This window comes from Morus notabilis, unplaced genomic scaffold (genome assembly GCF_000414095.1).
Source record: "Morus notabilis unplaced genomic scaffold, ASM41409v2 Scaffold135, whole genome shotgun sequence".
Taxonomy (NCBI): domain Eukaryota; kingdom Viridiplantae; phylum Streptophyta; class Magnoliopsida; order Rosales; family Moraceae; genus Morus; species Morus notabilis.
In genome coordinates, this window is record NW_010367319.1 from 627,137 (window position 1) to 643,640 (window position 16,504).

The window sequence follows — 16,504 nt, forward strand, 5'->3', positions numbered from 1 at the left end:
TGGTACTTTTGAATTTTGAAGTCATTTTCATTTTGTCTTTTAAATTTTAAATTTCTCATTTTTTTCTTAAATTTTAAATTCGTCTCATTTAAACATTTTTTAAAAGAGTTTTTGTTAAAATAAGATAGAAAATAGGGGGTTAATTATGACCATATAGTTTTTATCTGCTTGTTTTCAACAGAAATTCAAATAAAATTACCATGTGAATGCATTATTCTCTTTTTTTTTATCCGTTTTAACGTAAATTACAACAAAAAGAGTTAAGTGAGAACAATTCAAAATTCAATAAGTAAAGTAAGAGTTTTTAAACTTCAGTGAGTAAATTAAAAATAACCCTAAAGTTGAAAGACACTAATATCAATGCAAATAATTATTAAACAATAATGTAATATGAGTATATTCTACACTGATTATCTAACAATTTTATGGTACATCAACATAGAGGTTAATAAGTTATTAATTAAAAAAAAGCTATTGATTGTTAATAGCCCGTTTAATTTATAGTTTTGAATAGAAATTTAAATTTTATAAAAGAATATCATAATAACACAATTTAAATAGTAATTTGAATTTATAAAACAAACGCATGATAAAGCTCCAAAGGGTTAAAGACACATAAAAAAAAAAAAAAAGAAAAAGAAATGATATCTGATTCAACCTCTTAAGTCTTTGATATTTGGTATCATAATTGTACCTGGAGAGCTAAATCCACACAAATTATGCACCCAATATTAATCTATTACAACACCCGATACTAATTAGAATTATCTCCCATTATATAAAATTCTTTATCCAAAAGGTGCCGCAATTGCGTTCACAATCTCCAACAACAAAATTATTTAAATCATTTTCCTAAAGAAAATATTGTTAAATCATTACGTAGGAAAATTTTTAAAGCCCGTTTAGTTCGTTAATTTGAGTTTTTAATTTGAGTTCAAATGTGACTTTATGTAAGAGCTTTTTATTGTAATAAAAAAGTTATATGTGACTATTTATGATAGTTTTTTATTGTAACAAAACTCGAATTCTAAACTCGAATTGGTGAAATGAACGGAGCCTTAAATTCGCTTTCTAACTTCTAGATTATTTTTTATCTCGATTGTCTAAGCCCCGTTCATTTCACCGATTTGAGTTTTGCTACAGTAAAAAGCTCTCAGAAACAGTCACATCTAACTTTTTGTTATAATAAAAAGCTATCACATAAAGTTATATTTCAACTTGAATTAAAAACTCAAATCAACGAACTAAACGGGCTCTACATGTGTTTCTTTAATCATTCACATCATCAAATAATAGTATATTTTAATGACATACCAACTAATAGAAAAGGATATGTTTTGAACTACTCCGAGAACTTAAAAAAGAGTAAATTGTACGAATAATCCCCAACCTCTTTAAAAGGTGACAGTTTGGTCCCCAAACTTTTTTTTTGACGAAACGAACCCCAAACTATTTAAAAGGGTGCAATGTAGTCTTTTCCGTCAGATGTTGTCTAAAAAGTAACGGCACAGTGCGCATGAGATACACATGACCCATATTTTTGGGGTATATGTGTAAAATCACATGTTGGGAGATTTGGGGCATATTTTCTCTCTCTCTCTCTCTCCACTCTTCAGCAACCATGTTCAAAATCTTTCTCCGCAGCTACGAGCTCCGCCTCGTCCGCTGCACCCTCCCTCCTTCTCCCTCTCCTCCTCCGCCCTCTGACGACGCTCACAACCAACACCCTATCCACTCGCTTATCACCGACCACCTTGCCTCCATCGAAGCTGGTTGCTACCTCGAAGTCCTTGCTTCCCCCGCCGCTTCCCGTCTTGCCTTCGGACTCGACTCCATGCAGTCGCCGCTCGATGACTCCACCGTGTTTGCCGGCCGCGTCTACTCTAAGTTCCTTGGGTGAGCGGAATTGTTCTTTGGAGAAGATGACGGGGAAAAGGGCTTTGTTTAAATTTGGGAATCCAAATCTAGAAAAATTGAGAACATGAAGAATTGAAGTGGATTATATGGAAAGTTTTGAACTTTATTGATTTTTTTGTTTAACGTTCCCGGTAGGGCAAATCTTATGAGAGTAGTTAATTCATTAGTGAATTTCTAAATGTGTTTTGGGCTTAATTTTGGGGTGTTTTCGATCAACACCAACAAGCTCTTGCTTTTGCAGCCTTTTCGTCTTCTTCTTCTTCGATTATTGAGCTCCAATGGCGGTCACCGTTCGAGAAAGCCGCGACAGGGAGGAGGAAAAAATATTTGAATAAGATAAGAGTAATTAAGGACATTTTCGTCTTTCCATCCAAAACACGGGCCACGTGATATCTCACGTGCACTGTGCCATTACTTTTTAGACAACATCTGACGAAAATGACTACATTGCATCTTTTTAAATAGTTTGGGGTTCGTTTCGTCTAAAAAAAAGTTTGAGGATCAAACTGTTACCTTTTAAAGAGTTTGGGGACCATTCATGCAATTTATCCAAAAAAAAAAGAAAAAAAACTAAAAAGGTTATTTTGACATCCAGATAATTTTATTTTATGTGTTTAAGTCTGTATAAATAGAGACCTAAAGCAATTTGGCAGTTAGAGCTCCCTACCAACTGTTTTTTTGGACCCACCCCTTCGCAAGTGTAACCGTCCCATGACTAACAATTGCTCATGTCTATGAGGAGGATCCAACCAACGGTGGGGACTAAGGAATTAGATAAATACCATAAACTAAGCAGTGCATGTTGATTATTTGATGCTGAATCATAACATTTTGTTTTTCTTTCTGAATTTAGGTGGATCATAGCATTATTTTTAGAATGAAAATTGCAAATTTGATCCTAAAAGAATAAGAGTTGTTTCATTTTGTCTACCTGTAACTCAAAATTGCACAACACTTTTATATCTTTGTTCTCTCCAATTTATCACAAGATGTATCTTAGTACTTTTGTCATTGAAACATAAGTTATTAATAGTTTTAATCTCGTGTAGATCATGTGACTTGTTGATAAAATACAATATTAGTGGGTGACGGGTTGAGTACAGGAGGAGACCACACCTTGAGTTGAGCGAAAAAAATTTTGTAATTATTTAATTTAAAAGTCTAATTTAATTATATTTACAGTATTATTCTTTATTAATTAGTCACGTGGCCAACACTTGATTAAAACCATTAAAAATTGATGTCTTGATAACAAAAGTACTAAATTTGTAATTTATGATAGGTTTGAGAAGAGTTTTATGTAATTTTGAGTTGTAGAAGACAAAATAAGAGAACCATTATATTGTAGAGGTGAAAAATAAAAGTAACGCTTTTCACAAGTGTTGAATCTTAACTTTAGTAGATTAATATGATAAATTATAATTCAGAACAATATGGATAGAATACCTAAGAAAAACATGTAATTCAATGGAAAGGATACAATACAGATAGATAGCTATATGGCATTTTTGTTTTGTCTTTATGCATTTAGAGCAACTCCAATGCATATGCTAAATTAATATGTCAATACCTTACATAGATAGAAAAATTATTATCTAATAATGTGTTATTTTTTATGTTAAATTTAACATTTACTATAGTTAGGTTTAAATTTTGCATATGTCAAATTACGAAATTTGATTGTTATGATCTAAGGTTTGATCTTTTCATTTAAAAACTATCATATTTGTCATTTTTAAGTTATTTTATATTAAATGTTTACTTTTACAAGTTTTAAAACTTAAAATTTGTGACAGAAAAGTAGATAGCATTTACGGTAACATTAAAAATTGAAATACAAAATAGAACAAGATGCCAAATATGTCATTTTCATATATGTTGTGTCAACTATAGCATTGAAATTGACATAACACTTACTAATTTACATTAAAAATGGTCTAAGGTAACACTTCATCATTATACGTCACAAAAGGTTAAAGCTAATTTACTCTTAAAAAAAAGAGAAAATATTGATCCAAGTATTTTACTCATTTGCCTTTTAAACTTGTTTAGTTTTAAAAACTTGCCCTTGAGTTTTTATTTAGGCAAGTTATCCCCTCAATTTATAAAGTTATTGTAATATGCCCCATTTTGACGACAATTATGTCAAATTAATGTTGAAAAAACACATTTGCACGAAAATTTCTAACATCTCGATTCAAATGTAACACAAATCTTTCAATTTTTTAACTTTTAATACCTTAAATCTAGTAAAAAAAATTGAGCAAATTTAGTAAAATGAGGCACATAATAATTTACAAGTTTGAGAAGTTGATTATCAAAATTAAAAAATTAGGAGGCAGTTTAAAGACAATTGTACTAAAAACCAACCATATCTTACTGAATAATCTGACTGAATGAGGAAGAGCTCAAATTTTCCTTAACCTAATTAATCAGCCCCGGGGGAGAATGGTGATGGAGATGTCATCCTGGATTTTTTTTTCCGTATGCCGGACTTTTCGGCCAAATTTTTCACTGAAGCAACCCTATTGTTTCAACATCTTTTGTAAGAACTTTATCAACTTTAATAGGTATACTTTATCAACTTTATTAAGTTGATACCTCCATGTTTGGGCAACCTAATTACAGTACCCTATCGTTAAATAAACAAATAAATAAATCATTTAACTATTATGAACCTGTTTTTGAAGAAATAAATTGATAATTTTGCCTTTTCTAAAAATATAATTAATTAAGAAAAACATAAAATTTCAAAACAAATTTATGAAATCTAAGAAACAAGACTTAAAATTCCCTAATAAATCTATAATCCCCAGAAAAACATAAAATTTTTGTTTTCGTGAAAAAACCTATTTTTGAATTTAAAAAACTAAAATTGTCAATTTATATCTTAAAAATGGGAAGGGTGCTTAGATGATACATCTTCATGGTGGACCATGATATCTTACTTCACTTGTGGCAACAATATTTTTACTGTTACATTAATTTTCAACGGGCAAATATGCAATAGGAGCAGTTTTATGTGTCGTACTATAAATTTAATACAGATCCGTAAAGAGCTGACTGTTGAAAGACTTATACTGGTGGAGCAAAATAACATGCTCTACCGTAAATGTTCCCTATACTTTTTGGAATGATAAGATATTTGATGAAATTTTGGAGAAATTTTTTTCCGGGGGACGTAATGGAACCAAAATTTTAAATTGAAAATTAGAGTGCAACTATATTTTATCAACTTTATATCTCTTTTTACCTCCATTTTATCTACTTTATTATATTCTTTATTCTTCTTTCAAATCAACTAAACTCATAATATAATTTAATCCACTTTTTAAAATTAAAGTCCATAAAATATAAGTTTACATAGTACTATAATTGAATTTTGGTTTATTTGAGATTTTAAGATCGAAAATGAGCTTGCATAACTGAAATTTTTTAAAAATTCTATTTTAATATTACAATTTTGAAGGTTTTTGGGGGACAAATGGTAAGTAAAATATACATAAAAAAAAAAATTAAGGCCAAGACTAAAAGGAGCCATTGGCCTGGGGCAGCTCCCCCGTTGAAACATGAAGATATCAAATAAGGTTCAAAATTATGGGCCTGTTCTTTTGTCGTTTTTGAGTTAGGTGACTTAGAGTATAGATTTTGAATTGAGTTTGAGTTATAACTTGAGTTTGTGTTTAGTTGTGTACAATTGGGTTATGGTTTGAGATAAAAATCTTTTTGAGTTTGTATTTGAGTGAGTCAAAACTTGAATTTATATTTAGATAGTATTTTAATAAAAACTCAATGCTAATGGAAAATTTTAATAGGGTATATGGGTGAGGTTTTATTCTTCTTTTCGTTGTCAATATATAGAAAAAAAATCATCTCAATCAGAATTAAAACGAAAAAGTTATAGCATTTTTAAGAATAGAAAAAATACTGTTAATTAATTTGAGTTCGAGTTTCTGAACTCGAGTTGAAGGAGAAACTTACACTCGAATTTTAGTCTCAAATTTGGTCAAACTCGAATTCAAACTTAAAAGAACTTAAACTTAAATAAAATTATAACTCAAATTACTTTGAGTTTTTAATTTAAAAAAAAATTGCCGAATGGCCCCTACATGTATCCAAATTATATTTTCCTTTATTAAAAAAAAAGAAAGAGAGAGAAAGAGAGACCAAGGGTATTTTGGTAATTTGAGCTGTACCACACCGACCTTTTTCCATGGAGCCCAACAAACTCAGGCCGTTAGCTGAAATAGCGATCCACTGACAATTCTGCCCTTTCCGCTGAGCAGAGCACAAACAGTCTGAAACGTCGGCAGCTTAAGGGAATTTCCAAACAGCCCATCATCATGATTGGACGATCTTTTTTTGCCAATCGATTGGACGGTCTTTTTCTTAGTTTTGGGTTGTCCACAAAAGTACAAAAAACTGACAAAAACCCAACATCACTTTCAGTTTCAACTTTCTACTATTCAAATGCACAACCTGGGACCCACAAAAAAAAAAAAAAAACATTTTGAAAACATTAAACATTAAAAAAAATTTCCTAAATCGGGGCACAAGTCAGAAAGCGACACAACCTGCGGGGCCTCCACATATAAACACACAACAATCTAAGCACCGCGTGTCTAATGGGCGTACTTGTCAGACAATACTGACTCTGTTTACGAGCGACGCTTAGAAGGGACACTTCATTCCTCTGTTGGCTTACGTGTCGTTTCATTCTCCTTCTTATTTCTTTCCATATAGATATAGATATTAAGAAATAAGATTAAGATTTCTCTTTGGATTTGTTTTAAGATTTTTTTCTTTTCATTTTTTGTTTTGTTTTCTTGGCTATAAATAAGGACTTGGGCCTTCGGTAGAATTTGTTAGGAGGCTATCGTATTCTGTTTGGCGGAATCACAAGAAGTTTTCCTCATCTGGGTCTTCTGCTTTTTCACCTTTCTTTCCCGGTTTGGGATTTTGGGAAGGGAATAAAAATCGTTTTTTTTCTGTCTTCTCTTTAGCATATGGTATAAGTTTTCTATTCCTGTTGGGAATTTTTAGCTTCAAATTTGTATAATATTTGGAATTTGTTTGGTGGGTTGGTCTTTTTTCTTATATATATAAATATATAAATATATATATATTTGTTTTATTTTTGGTTTGTATTGGGGGTTGGGGTTGCAATGGAGGAGAGGTATGAGCCATTGAAGGAGCTTGGTTCTGGGAATTTTGGAGTGGCGAGGCTTGTGAGGGATAAGAAGACAAAGGAGCTTGTTGCAGTCAAATATATTGAAAGGGGAAAAAAGGTAATTTTATTTTTCTTTTTTTTTCTTCTTTAAGGAAATTATGTGCTAAGAATTGTGCAAATGTTGCTGCTTAGTTTATCCTAACTTTTCTTGGTTTTATTGAACAAAACTTTCAGTTTTTTTTTTTTTTTTTTTTTTTTTTTTTTTTTTTTTTTTTTTGCGGGAAAAATTGATTAGAAGTCAGTTGTGATTTACCGTCAGGTTAATCCTGTAATTGGAGAGTTTATTCTCGATCGAGTTTATATTGTTACTTCAAATCTTGGTATTAAAACCACAGACATGCTAATAGGTGAAACACTTGTGTTATTAAATTGTGAGTTAATTCGAGAACTTGAGATGGATCCTACGGTAGATTAATAGATTGGACTCAAGGGTAGAGCCACTTAATGTTGACCTTCTCATTGACTTTTAATTTTGGTTTGAGATGGAGACTATAACATTGCAGCTTGACCAAGACAGTGGATTTTTGGTGTTTACTGTTCTAGAAGCTTGAATTATCTATCAAATTAAGGTTTACAATTATTCGATTTTGTCAACATGTTCTTTTATCTACAAATCAGAGGGCTTGTTCTTTTGATGTTTTTGAATTAGGTAATTTGAGTGTAGATTTTGAGTTGAGTTTGAGTTATAACTTGAGTTGAAATTGTAACTTGAGTTTATATTTAGTTGTGTATATTTGAATTATGGTTTGAGATAAGAATCTGTTTTGAGTTTGTGTTTGAGTAAGTCAAAACTTAAATTTATTTTTAGATAGTATTTTAATAAAAACTCAATGCTGATGAAAAATGTTAATAGGGTATATGGGGAGGCCTTTGTAAAAATAATTCAATAGAAAAGTTTTATTAGTAAAATAACTTTTCAAAAATTTTTATTTGCAAAATGACCACTTTTTACAAAGAATGATTAGGTGGTAATTCTTCATAAAAAATGAAGGTCATTTTGCTAATTTCACTTTGTTGGATAGTCATTCTAGCATATTCCTCGGTATATGGGTCTAGTTTTATTCGTCTTTTCGTTGTCAACGCATAAAAAAAAAATCATCTCAATCATAATTAAAACGAAAAAGTTATAACACTTTTAAGAATAGAAAAAATATTGTTCATTAACTTGAATTCGAGTTTCTGAACTCGAGTTGAAGGAGAAACTTTTAAACTCAAGTTTTAGTTTCAAACTCGAGTTCAAACTCGAGTTCAAATTTAAAAGAACATGAACTCGAATAAAGTTATAACTCGAGTTGTCTTTTTTTGAGTTTTTCACTCAAAAACTAGCTCCCCGAACAGCCCCTCAGTTTTGAGTCTTGACTTGTCCAATTGTCTTGTTTTAAGGTTCTGGCCGGTTTGTCTTACTTTTCTGATAAAATCTTTTTTTTTTTTTTTTGGTCATCATAGCTTTAAGCATAATTATAACATAGTACTTAACTAGTTCCACTAGATATAAAGGTATGATTTATAGGTGTCTCTTTGAATATAATTGATAGTTTCCTTTCAGTTTTTCGTATCTGTCCCATCGGTTGCAGGATCATAATATTTTTATTGTATAGTCCTGTCATGAGTTTAGATGCATACCATTTTCTTAATAAGCAAACCACAAGAGAAAAAATGTTCCAGTCTTTGATGGCATTGCTTGTCAAGAGTTTTAATGCATATGAGTTACGTTTGCTTTCTGCAGTTTTACTTACTCGGGATTAGAGTAACGTTTTCTTTTTGTGGTTTTACCTACTGTGGATTAGCGTACTTTCACTAAGATTATGAATCCTATTTTGGTTTCAGATTGATGAGAATGTTCAGAGAGAGATTATAAACCATAGGTCCTTGAGGCATCCAAACATTGTCAGATTCAAGGAGGTGAGAAATTGACTAATATCCAATTAAATGTGGCGCCTCATAAGTGGTTGAAGAGGAATTACGCCCACTTCTGTGAAACAAAAATAAAACATTGAAAGAGCTAAAGTTGTATATTAGCCAGACAAGGCTTGAAGAAATCTCTTTTCTTTGTAGGTCTGTTTGACTCCAACACATCTAGCTATTGTGATGGAATATGCAGCTGGTGGGGAGCTTTTCGAAAGGATATGCAGTGCTGGTAGATTTAGTGAAGATGAGGTTAGTTTGTAGTTTTATTTGACATGAATTAGTCAATTTCTTGGTGCATTGAGTATCTAAATCGCTAGTTCATGTCTTTTTGTATATCCCTTTGCGGCAGGCGAGATTTTTCTTCCAGCAGCTAATATCCGGAGTCAGTTACTGTCATTCTATGGTATGTTTTGAAGTTTTTCGGTATTCTGTTTTGTTTCCGTTTTCTTCGCATAACTTATGCTCTACCTGAGTTTCTGTTCTTATTAAGCCATAATTTTACTGCAGCAAATTTGTCATAGGGATCTGAAACTGGAGAACACGCTCTTGGATGGAAGTCCAACACCCCGTCTTAAAATATGCGACTTCGGTTACTCCAAGGTCAATGATTTATCTTTTGAATACCAACTTAGCTTAGTTGAGCTTAGATGATCACTAGATGGATGTGTTTGTTTCTGACTGTATTTTTAGCATACTTTTGTCCACTATACTAATTTGCAGTAACATTTCATTCTCTGCAGTCTGCTTTGTTGCACTCGCAACCTAAATCGACCGTTGGAACACCCGCATATATTGCACCTGAAGTTTTGCAACGTAAAGAATACGATGGAAAGGTACCGGGCTTCTATATCATTGTCCAGACAGTCTAGAAAAGTTTTTTTTTTTTTAGCTTATTGTTAGTTTGGACCATCTAGTTCAGGTACATCGTAGCATTTATTAGATCCACTTTAAAGATTACTGAAATGGATAACCCCATTATTCCAATTTTGTCTCTAACTCGGTAGAGCTTATAGATTGCAGATGTTTGGTCCTGTGGTGTCACGCTCTACGTGATGTTGGTTGGAGCTTATCCTTTTGAGGATCCAGAAGATCCTAGGAATTTCCGAAAGACGATTGGGGTGATTATTTATAATCTGAAATTTAACTGCAACTTGTGGATTTCTTCTTCCTTGAAACTGATTTATTTGTGAATTCTGAAACAGAGAATTATGAGCGTCCAGTACTCAATACCGGACTATGTACGCATTTCTGCAGAATGTAGACTCCTGCTTTCGCGTATATTTGTTGCCAATCCCGCCAAGGTAGCACTCCTGTGATTTTTGTGGCCTCCAAATTTGAAGATTTAAACATAAAGCAAAATGGTCATCTCATTTCTCACTTTTGTGTATGTAGAGGATCACCATCCCTGAAATAAAACAGCATCCTTGGTTCCTGAAAAACTTGCCAAAGGAGCTACTCGAAGTTGAGAAGACGAACTACACTAAATTGGAAAACGACCAACTGACACAAAGCGTGGAAGAAATAATGCGCATAATACAAGAGGCAAAGATGCAGGGGGAGGGAGCCAAGGCTAGCGGCCAAGGCGCTACTGCTGCTGCCGGGGCTTCCGCATCCGACCCAGACGACGAGTCTGAAGTCGATGTCAGTGGTGATTACGTTGAAAATGTTTGAGGATGAATTTTAGGAGTGAAATCTCACATGATAAAAATGCATGCGCTTTTTAGCTTTGTTCATGGACGAAGTTGAATTTGACATTGATGGGGTTGATCCACATGTATAGTAGATTGCATACAAAAATTTCCCAATAACGGAACAGTTGTTTTCTTTTTCTTTTTCTTTCCTTTTCTTTTGGGTCTGGTCTAAAAACAGAATTGAATGTCTTACTCTGTACATGTTGCATTTCTGGATTATTTCTATGTGCAAATTCTGATTCAGGAAAAGCCACAAAATTAGCTTTCAAATTCTCTTTTAACATTTTGTGTCAAAGTTGCAAGAAGCAGTATATCCTTGGAAGAAAATGCATACATGGGAAAAGGACAACCCAAAAAAAAAAAAAAAACCTTTTGCGAAATAGTGTGCAAAGTTTTTTTGTCGATGGATTTATCAGATGAGAAAAATGGAAAGAAAAAAAAAAATTAAAAATTAAAAATTGGATACAAATGATAAAAACAGAAAAAGGATGATCCATTAGGTAGCAAACCTTTCGGGGGATTGAACCCGACGTGAATCGAACACGCAACCTTCTGATCTGGAGTCAGACGCGCTACCATTGCGCCACGGATCCTTTGTGCATATTGGCCTCTCTATATTTATATAAACTATTATCAAACTAGAAGAGTGTCGTCTATTTGCTGTAAATTTCTGCGATCCGGACCAAGTGAAATTAACCTGTAGCTTTCATGAGAGCTAGACAAATATGTTAAAGAGTTTTTAGTTCAATTGGACGATATTAAAATAGTGCTGTCTAGTTTGACGAATCCAATCCTAATCACGTACTCAACCAATCACAACGCCCCAGGTAATTAGACCACAGAAGAATTAGTTGCAGCCATTTGTTTTTTCTTTTTCTTTTTCTTTTTCTGTGGGGTAGTAGCCAATTCTCCACTCGGACAAAATGAACAAATGAATTCAGCGGAGGAGATCCTAAAAAGATTCAATGACTTAAAAATGAGTAGTGTAAGCTAATAATTACTAAATCAAACGATATGGGATGAGGCTTGAATTTGAGAGCACCAGATTTAGATATGGATCAACTTATGCTCTTAATGTGTATTTAATTTGTTAGAATGAGTTAAACTTTTCTTTCAAAATAGGTACCTAACGATCTCATCCTTGTACATGTCAAAATTACAAATCCACTATTCACGTATATGAAATCTAAGATTATTATCATACATGAAAGATTGCAGAGAGCATATATGTATAACTTTACCATAATCTAGTGTGAATTAGATTAACCCTTTGTTGTTTCTGACGATACAATATATATCCACCAATATTTGTCTAGTTTCAACGGCATTCTTGCATGTTGCAATCGAGTTGGGGACGTTTGGTTTATGTATTCAGAATAATTCTCGTTTTACGTGTGTTTTTTATGAGAGAAAACACTGTAGAGAACCATGAATCATGATTCAGAATCAGGAACGAATATAAGAAATAAACGTCTCCCAGGATAATTGCCTTCCAAGCAATAGACCCGGGTTCGATTAACACGGACACTTCCCTAGCCCTATTATTGCACTTAACAATTCCAATTATCTTCTAACACTCTTTAAAAAACACGCGTAGACCAATAAGAAAGTTTTTCTTTTTTTTGTTTTTGTTTTGTTGCTATTTGTTGGTTTTTTGTTTGTTTTTACTATTTTGCAGTTTGGCCTAACACGTTGTTGTTGTTTTTTAATATGGTTCAATAATACATTTAGAAAAGTTTCAATTCTGAACCTTCTGCTCTAATAGCATGTTAATTTACTAATTCATCCTAAAAATTTAAATAATTAGAAAGTAGGCCAATAATAGTCTTATATTCTAACAATGATCAATACTTTTGTTTTGTGATATCAATGGTTAATAACTAAAGAGCAAATTTTCACGAAAATTAATGCACTAATTTAAGTAAACTGCTTTTGAAGAGTTTTTGTTATAATTTAGTTATTATTTCCCTTTTGTTTGTCTGAGGTTCTATAAGTGTTTATAATTTGTCTGTTAAAAGACACATTAAATATCAAAGACACATTAAATATCGATGACCACTAAGTCAACCGGTATGTTGTAGGATGGAGTGGAACTCAGATTTGAGAGGTCACGAATTCAATCTGAGATTATATAAATATAAAATACCTGTGATATGATGCTATGACAAAGTACTAAACACCAAGTGTCTTAGATAATTATATTAAATTCATTGAAGGGTTCAAATTCTAATATAGTGCTTGTGGAGCCAAAAAGGATTGTTATTTAATTAAAAAGATTATAACATGCAATGCTACTAGTAATGCACGTTATAATGACCGATGGTTACGGCATATAAAGAACACCGAAAAGGTGTTTAATTTTTAATACTTTTGTAATTAGGACGTCCCATAAAAGTATATCTTATGTATAACGAGATAATGACTGAATGACATTAACATACAAACGTATTAATTAAGTCAACATTATCCTGAAGACATGAAACTAAACGTTTATTGATCATATTATTATTATTTTTTAAACAATGAGCGAGAAGATTTAAATTTGTCACTTTATGGTGGAATCAGATGTGAAATTACTGTTAGACTATACTTGCAACTATTATTGACACATTCTTATTAGTCAAACGGGTTGAAGCATGAAGTATTGATAAGGATAGACAAGAAATCACCCATAATCCCAATATTCAAAATAATAATAGAAAAATGCACCACACAAAGAAATCAAACAAAAAGTATCCTTTGTGCCTCTTTTCATAGTAAATATCCAAAAATGAGAGGAAACTATTATCCATGTCTAGCTTTTGCCTTGGTGGCGAAGGAAAAAAGAGAGAAGAAAATATGAACAAAAAGTATTTCGTGCTGCCTTGCATTTATCTTAAAAAAAAAAAAAAAAGTAATGTGCTCTGAATAGGTTTTTATACTACGATTTAACGTGTTTCAATCTATGATTTTCGTATTCCTCACTTCTGTCGTTTTCTATACTCCAACGAGTCAACGACGAATATTAGATAGTGCTAGATTTGACAAAGGCCTAAGAGTAGAACAACTCGTAACAAAAAAAAAAAAAAAAAAAAAAAAAAAAAAAAAATCGACAAACATATATTCTTATACACTAAGCGGAGTATTTTCAGCCAAAATTTTTTTTTTTAAAAAATCCGAGTGGACTATTATAAACTACGAATTAATTTTGGTAAAAAAGTTTAAAATTTACAAATACAACACAAATATGGTCTTGCGTTTGTAGTCCAACGGTTAGGATAGTTGCCTTTCAAGCAATAGACCCGGTCCGACTCCTGGCAAACGCATTTTTTTTTTGTTTTTTTCTAGTTATAGATCGTACACATAAAGTATGGAATTCCACCACTAATATTTCCACCACTAATAAATATGGGACTTTCGTTCCATTCTATAATCATAGACGTTTTTGAAGCTTAAGCTCACTAAGTTCTCCAAGTGGACAGAATTTGTTTCGCATTCAATGGAATTATGCTTTGGAATGAATTTGTGGTGCTCTGCAATTTGCGTCCTAGGTGGAACTTATCGCATTAGTCACGCCCAAGGACAGACAAAGAAACGACGTCCCACAAATAGCATTAGTCAAAAAAAAAAAAAAAAAAAAAAAAAAGGAGGAGAAACAATGAAAGAGGACTCTCCGAGGCTCTCTCCACTATAAATATCCAAAATGCAAGGCCATGACAAATAAGTGTCAAAGTTTTGTCTTAGGAAGAGAAAGAAGTGAGAAGAAAATATGAGGCCAAATTCAGTGGTTCTCACTCTCTTGCTTGTGTTGCTTTTTGTGGGAATCTGTCTAGAAGTGGCCAGTGCTAATCTTAGTGCTGCGGAGTGTCATGAGGAGAGGAGAGTTGGAGTGAACGCATGCAAGGCAGTTCTGCATGGCAAGCTTCCCTCGCCGGAGTGTTGCGAGCGAGTGAGGGTCACTCACATTGAATGCGTCTGCCCAGTGATCACGCCCAAGTTGGCCGCTCTTATCGACATCAACCGTTATATCCGCCTCATCGAGGGCTGCGGTCGCCGGGTGCCTCGCCACTACAAGTGCGGAAGTGAGTTCGTACTACGTACTTTTTCCTCTTGCTAGTGGTCTCTTTGTCGTACAATTTTTTTGTATGACCATATATCTAACCTGGCTAGAATATATTGTTGGAGTAGTGAAAACATCGGGAGTTTATCCTGTACGGTTAAAAAAATAAAACTACTGATAATTTTATTTTTTTAAATCGTTTTCAGCCGTTAAATCTTTATCAGCTTCTTTATATTCTGCATATTTTTTTAATATCATTTGATTTTAATCAGATCTAACAATCAGAAAACTGATCTTACCGGTAAGACGGCCTACTAGAGACATCCTGAAAACATTTTCAAGAACATATTGTATTTTTGGTGTGGGGTCTACGGCTATAGTAACCTATAACCAATAATGGTGTAGTATTTTTCTTCTAACCATACGATATCAAATAGAGAGATTTTGAGGAATACTGAGGAAAAAGAAAACAAACCTTCAATTTGAGATTTGTGCTATAAATATTGGAACTTTTGTCTTGTATCACACAAATAAATTAATCAATAATTAAATGTTAACAAAGTGTGACGTAAATTTAAATAAAAAATTTTAATATAAATTTGAAGACATAAAAGTTGTGGCATCTCACCATAATTGTCTCTATCAAATATATAAGTTTCTAAAAATTTGGTGAACAGTTTTGTTAAAATTTATGTTTCATTCGCTAATTAATATTATTCTTTAAGGGACAATATTCTTCTTCTATATTAGTATTACGTTATTGTTATGTTATTATTGGTATTGTCGTTGTTATATTTATTGTTATTATCATAATATTGTTGTTAATTCTTATCATTATTGTTCTTATTATTGTCGTCGTCGTAGTGGCTCTCTTGTTTTTGGTTTATTGAAGTCTTCTTATTGCTATTTTTGTTTGTCCCATCCCATATATACAGGCATCACTACTCCGTGAGAGGCTGCAAAAGTTAATTTGATGACAGACTTCACTCGCAATTACCATATACCTGTCTCGTTTTCTTTCTCTGTCCTAGTTGGATATTGTTGTTTGACCGTGTAGTGGGTTTTTATTTTTTGTTTTATTTTTATTTTTTTTATTTTAAAGAATATCTGTGTAATAAGAGAACTTTTGTGTTCATTTTCTAGTACTAGGCGAGTATTTATGTAGAACTAATATTATCAGTTGCGATACTCTACATGGTCATGTATGGAATATATATGAATTAATAAGTGAGGTTTTTATTTTTATCCTTTATATTTTTGTTCACTTAAAAGCAATATTCATGTCGCATTGGGATGTGAATGTGGCTGTAGTCTGTGCGCTTTTGTTTCTTGCTGTTTCAAACTTTGATATTGTGATTTGCGATTCTCAAATGTTCCTCTCGCTTTTAGTTTGGTGTCGTTTGAAACGTCACCCTCGTTTGTTTTGCTTTTTTTTTTTTCCCTCTTCTTCTTCTTCTTCTTGAAAAGTGTTTTTCTGTATTTCACTGGTGTGCTATTAGTTATTATCGGCTTCTGAAATATCATATTCATATTGTTTGCTGTTGCTGTCATTCTCAATGTGACTACTTACTGGTTCTTTGTTGTTTGTAAAGACATGGTTATCCTTATAAACGACATCAAAACAATCATTGTTATTCTTTTACATGGTTTTCTCCATTTGTAAAGTTTGTCTACTTTTTTTTCTTCTCATCTTCTGTTGTCGTTATTTCACTGTTACTG

At 32.5% G+C, this 16,504-nt stretch overlaps 1 protein-coding gene, 1 long non-coding RNA gene and 1 other non-coding gene across 3 annotated transcripts; 2 read left to right on the forward strand and 1 right to left on the reverse strand.

Annotated features, from left to right (window-relative positions):
- The first annotated feature begins 6,794 nt into the window (after positions 1-6,794).
- LOC21406151 (serine/threonine-protein kinase SAPK3) lies at positions 6,795-10,945 on the forward strand. Its single transcript, XM_024174867.1, has 9 exons — positions 6,795-7,205; positions 8,975-9,049; positions 9,203-9,304; positions 9,405-9,458; positions 9,563-9,655; positions 9,796-9,888; positions 10,069-10,173; positions 10,258-10,356; positions 10,448-10,945. Exons 1-9 carry the CDS (start codon positions 7,083-7,085, stop codon positions 10,724-10,726), a joined length of 1,023 nt encoding a protein of 340 aa, XP_024030635.1. The 5' UTR covers positions 6,795-7,082; the 3' UTR covers positions 10,727-10,945.
- A 322-nt stretch (positions 10,946-11,267) lies between these two features.
- On the reverse strand, positions 11,268-11,339 carry TRNAW-CCA. The gene has a single exon. It is a non-coding gene; the product is annotated as a tRNA-Trp (tRNA).
- A 3,415-nt stretch (positions 11,340-14,754) lies between these two features.
- LOC112094310 lies at positions 14,755-16,030 on the forward strand. The gene is made up of 2 exons (XR_002903471.1): positions 14,755-14,807; positions 15,721-16,030. It is a non-coding gene; the product is annotated as an uncharacterized LOC112094310 (long non-coding RNA).
- The last annotated feature ends 474 nt before the right edge of the window (positions 16,031-16,504 follow it).

Bases quoted from the DNA above. Each gene is read 5' to 3' on its own strand.
- LOC21406151 (XM_024174867.1), top strand. From the start codon at position 7,083: ATGGAGGAGAGGTATGAGCCATTGAAGGAGCTTGGTTCTGGGAATTTT. The intron at 9,889-10,068 runs GTACCGGGCTTC...TAGAGCTTATAG, and splicing joins GTAAAGAATACGATGGAAAG to ATTGCAGATGTTTGGTCCTG. The intron at 10,357-10,447 runs GTAGCACTCCTG...TTGTGTATGTAG, and splicing joins TTGTTGCCAATCCCGCCAAG to AGGATCACCATCCCTGAAAT.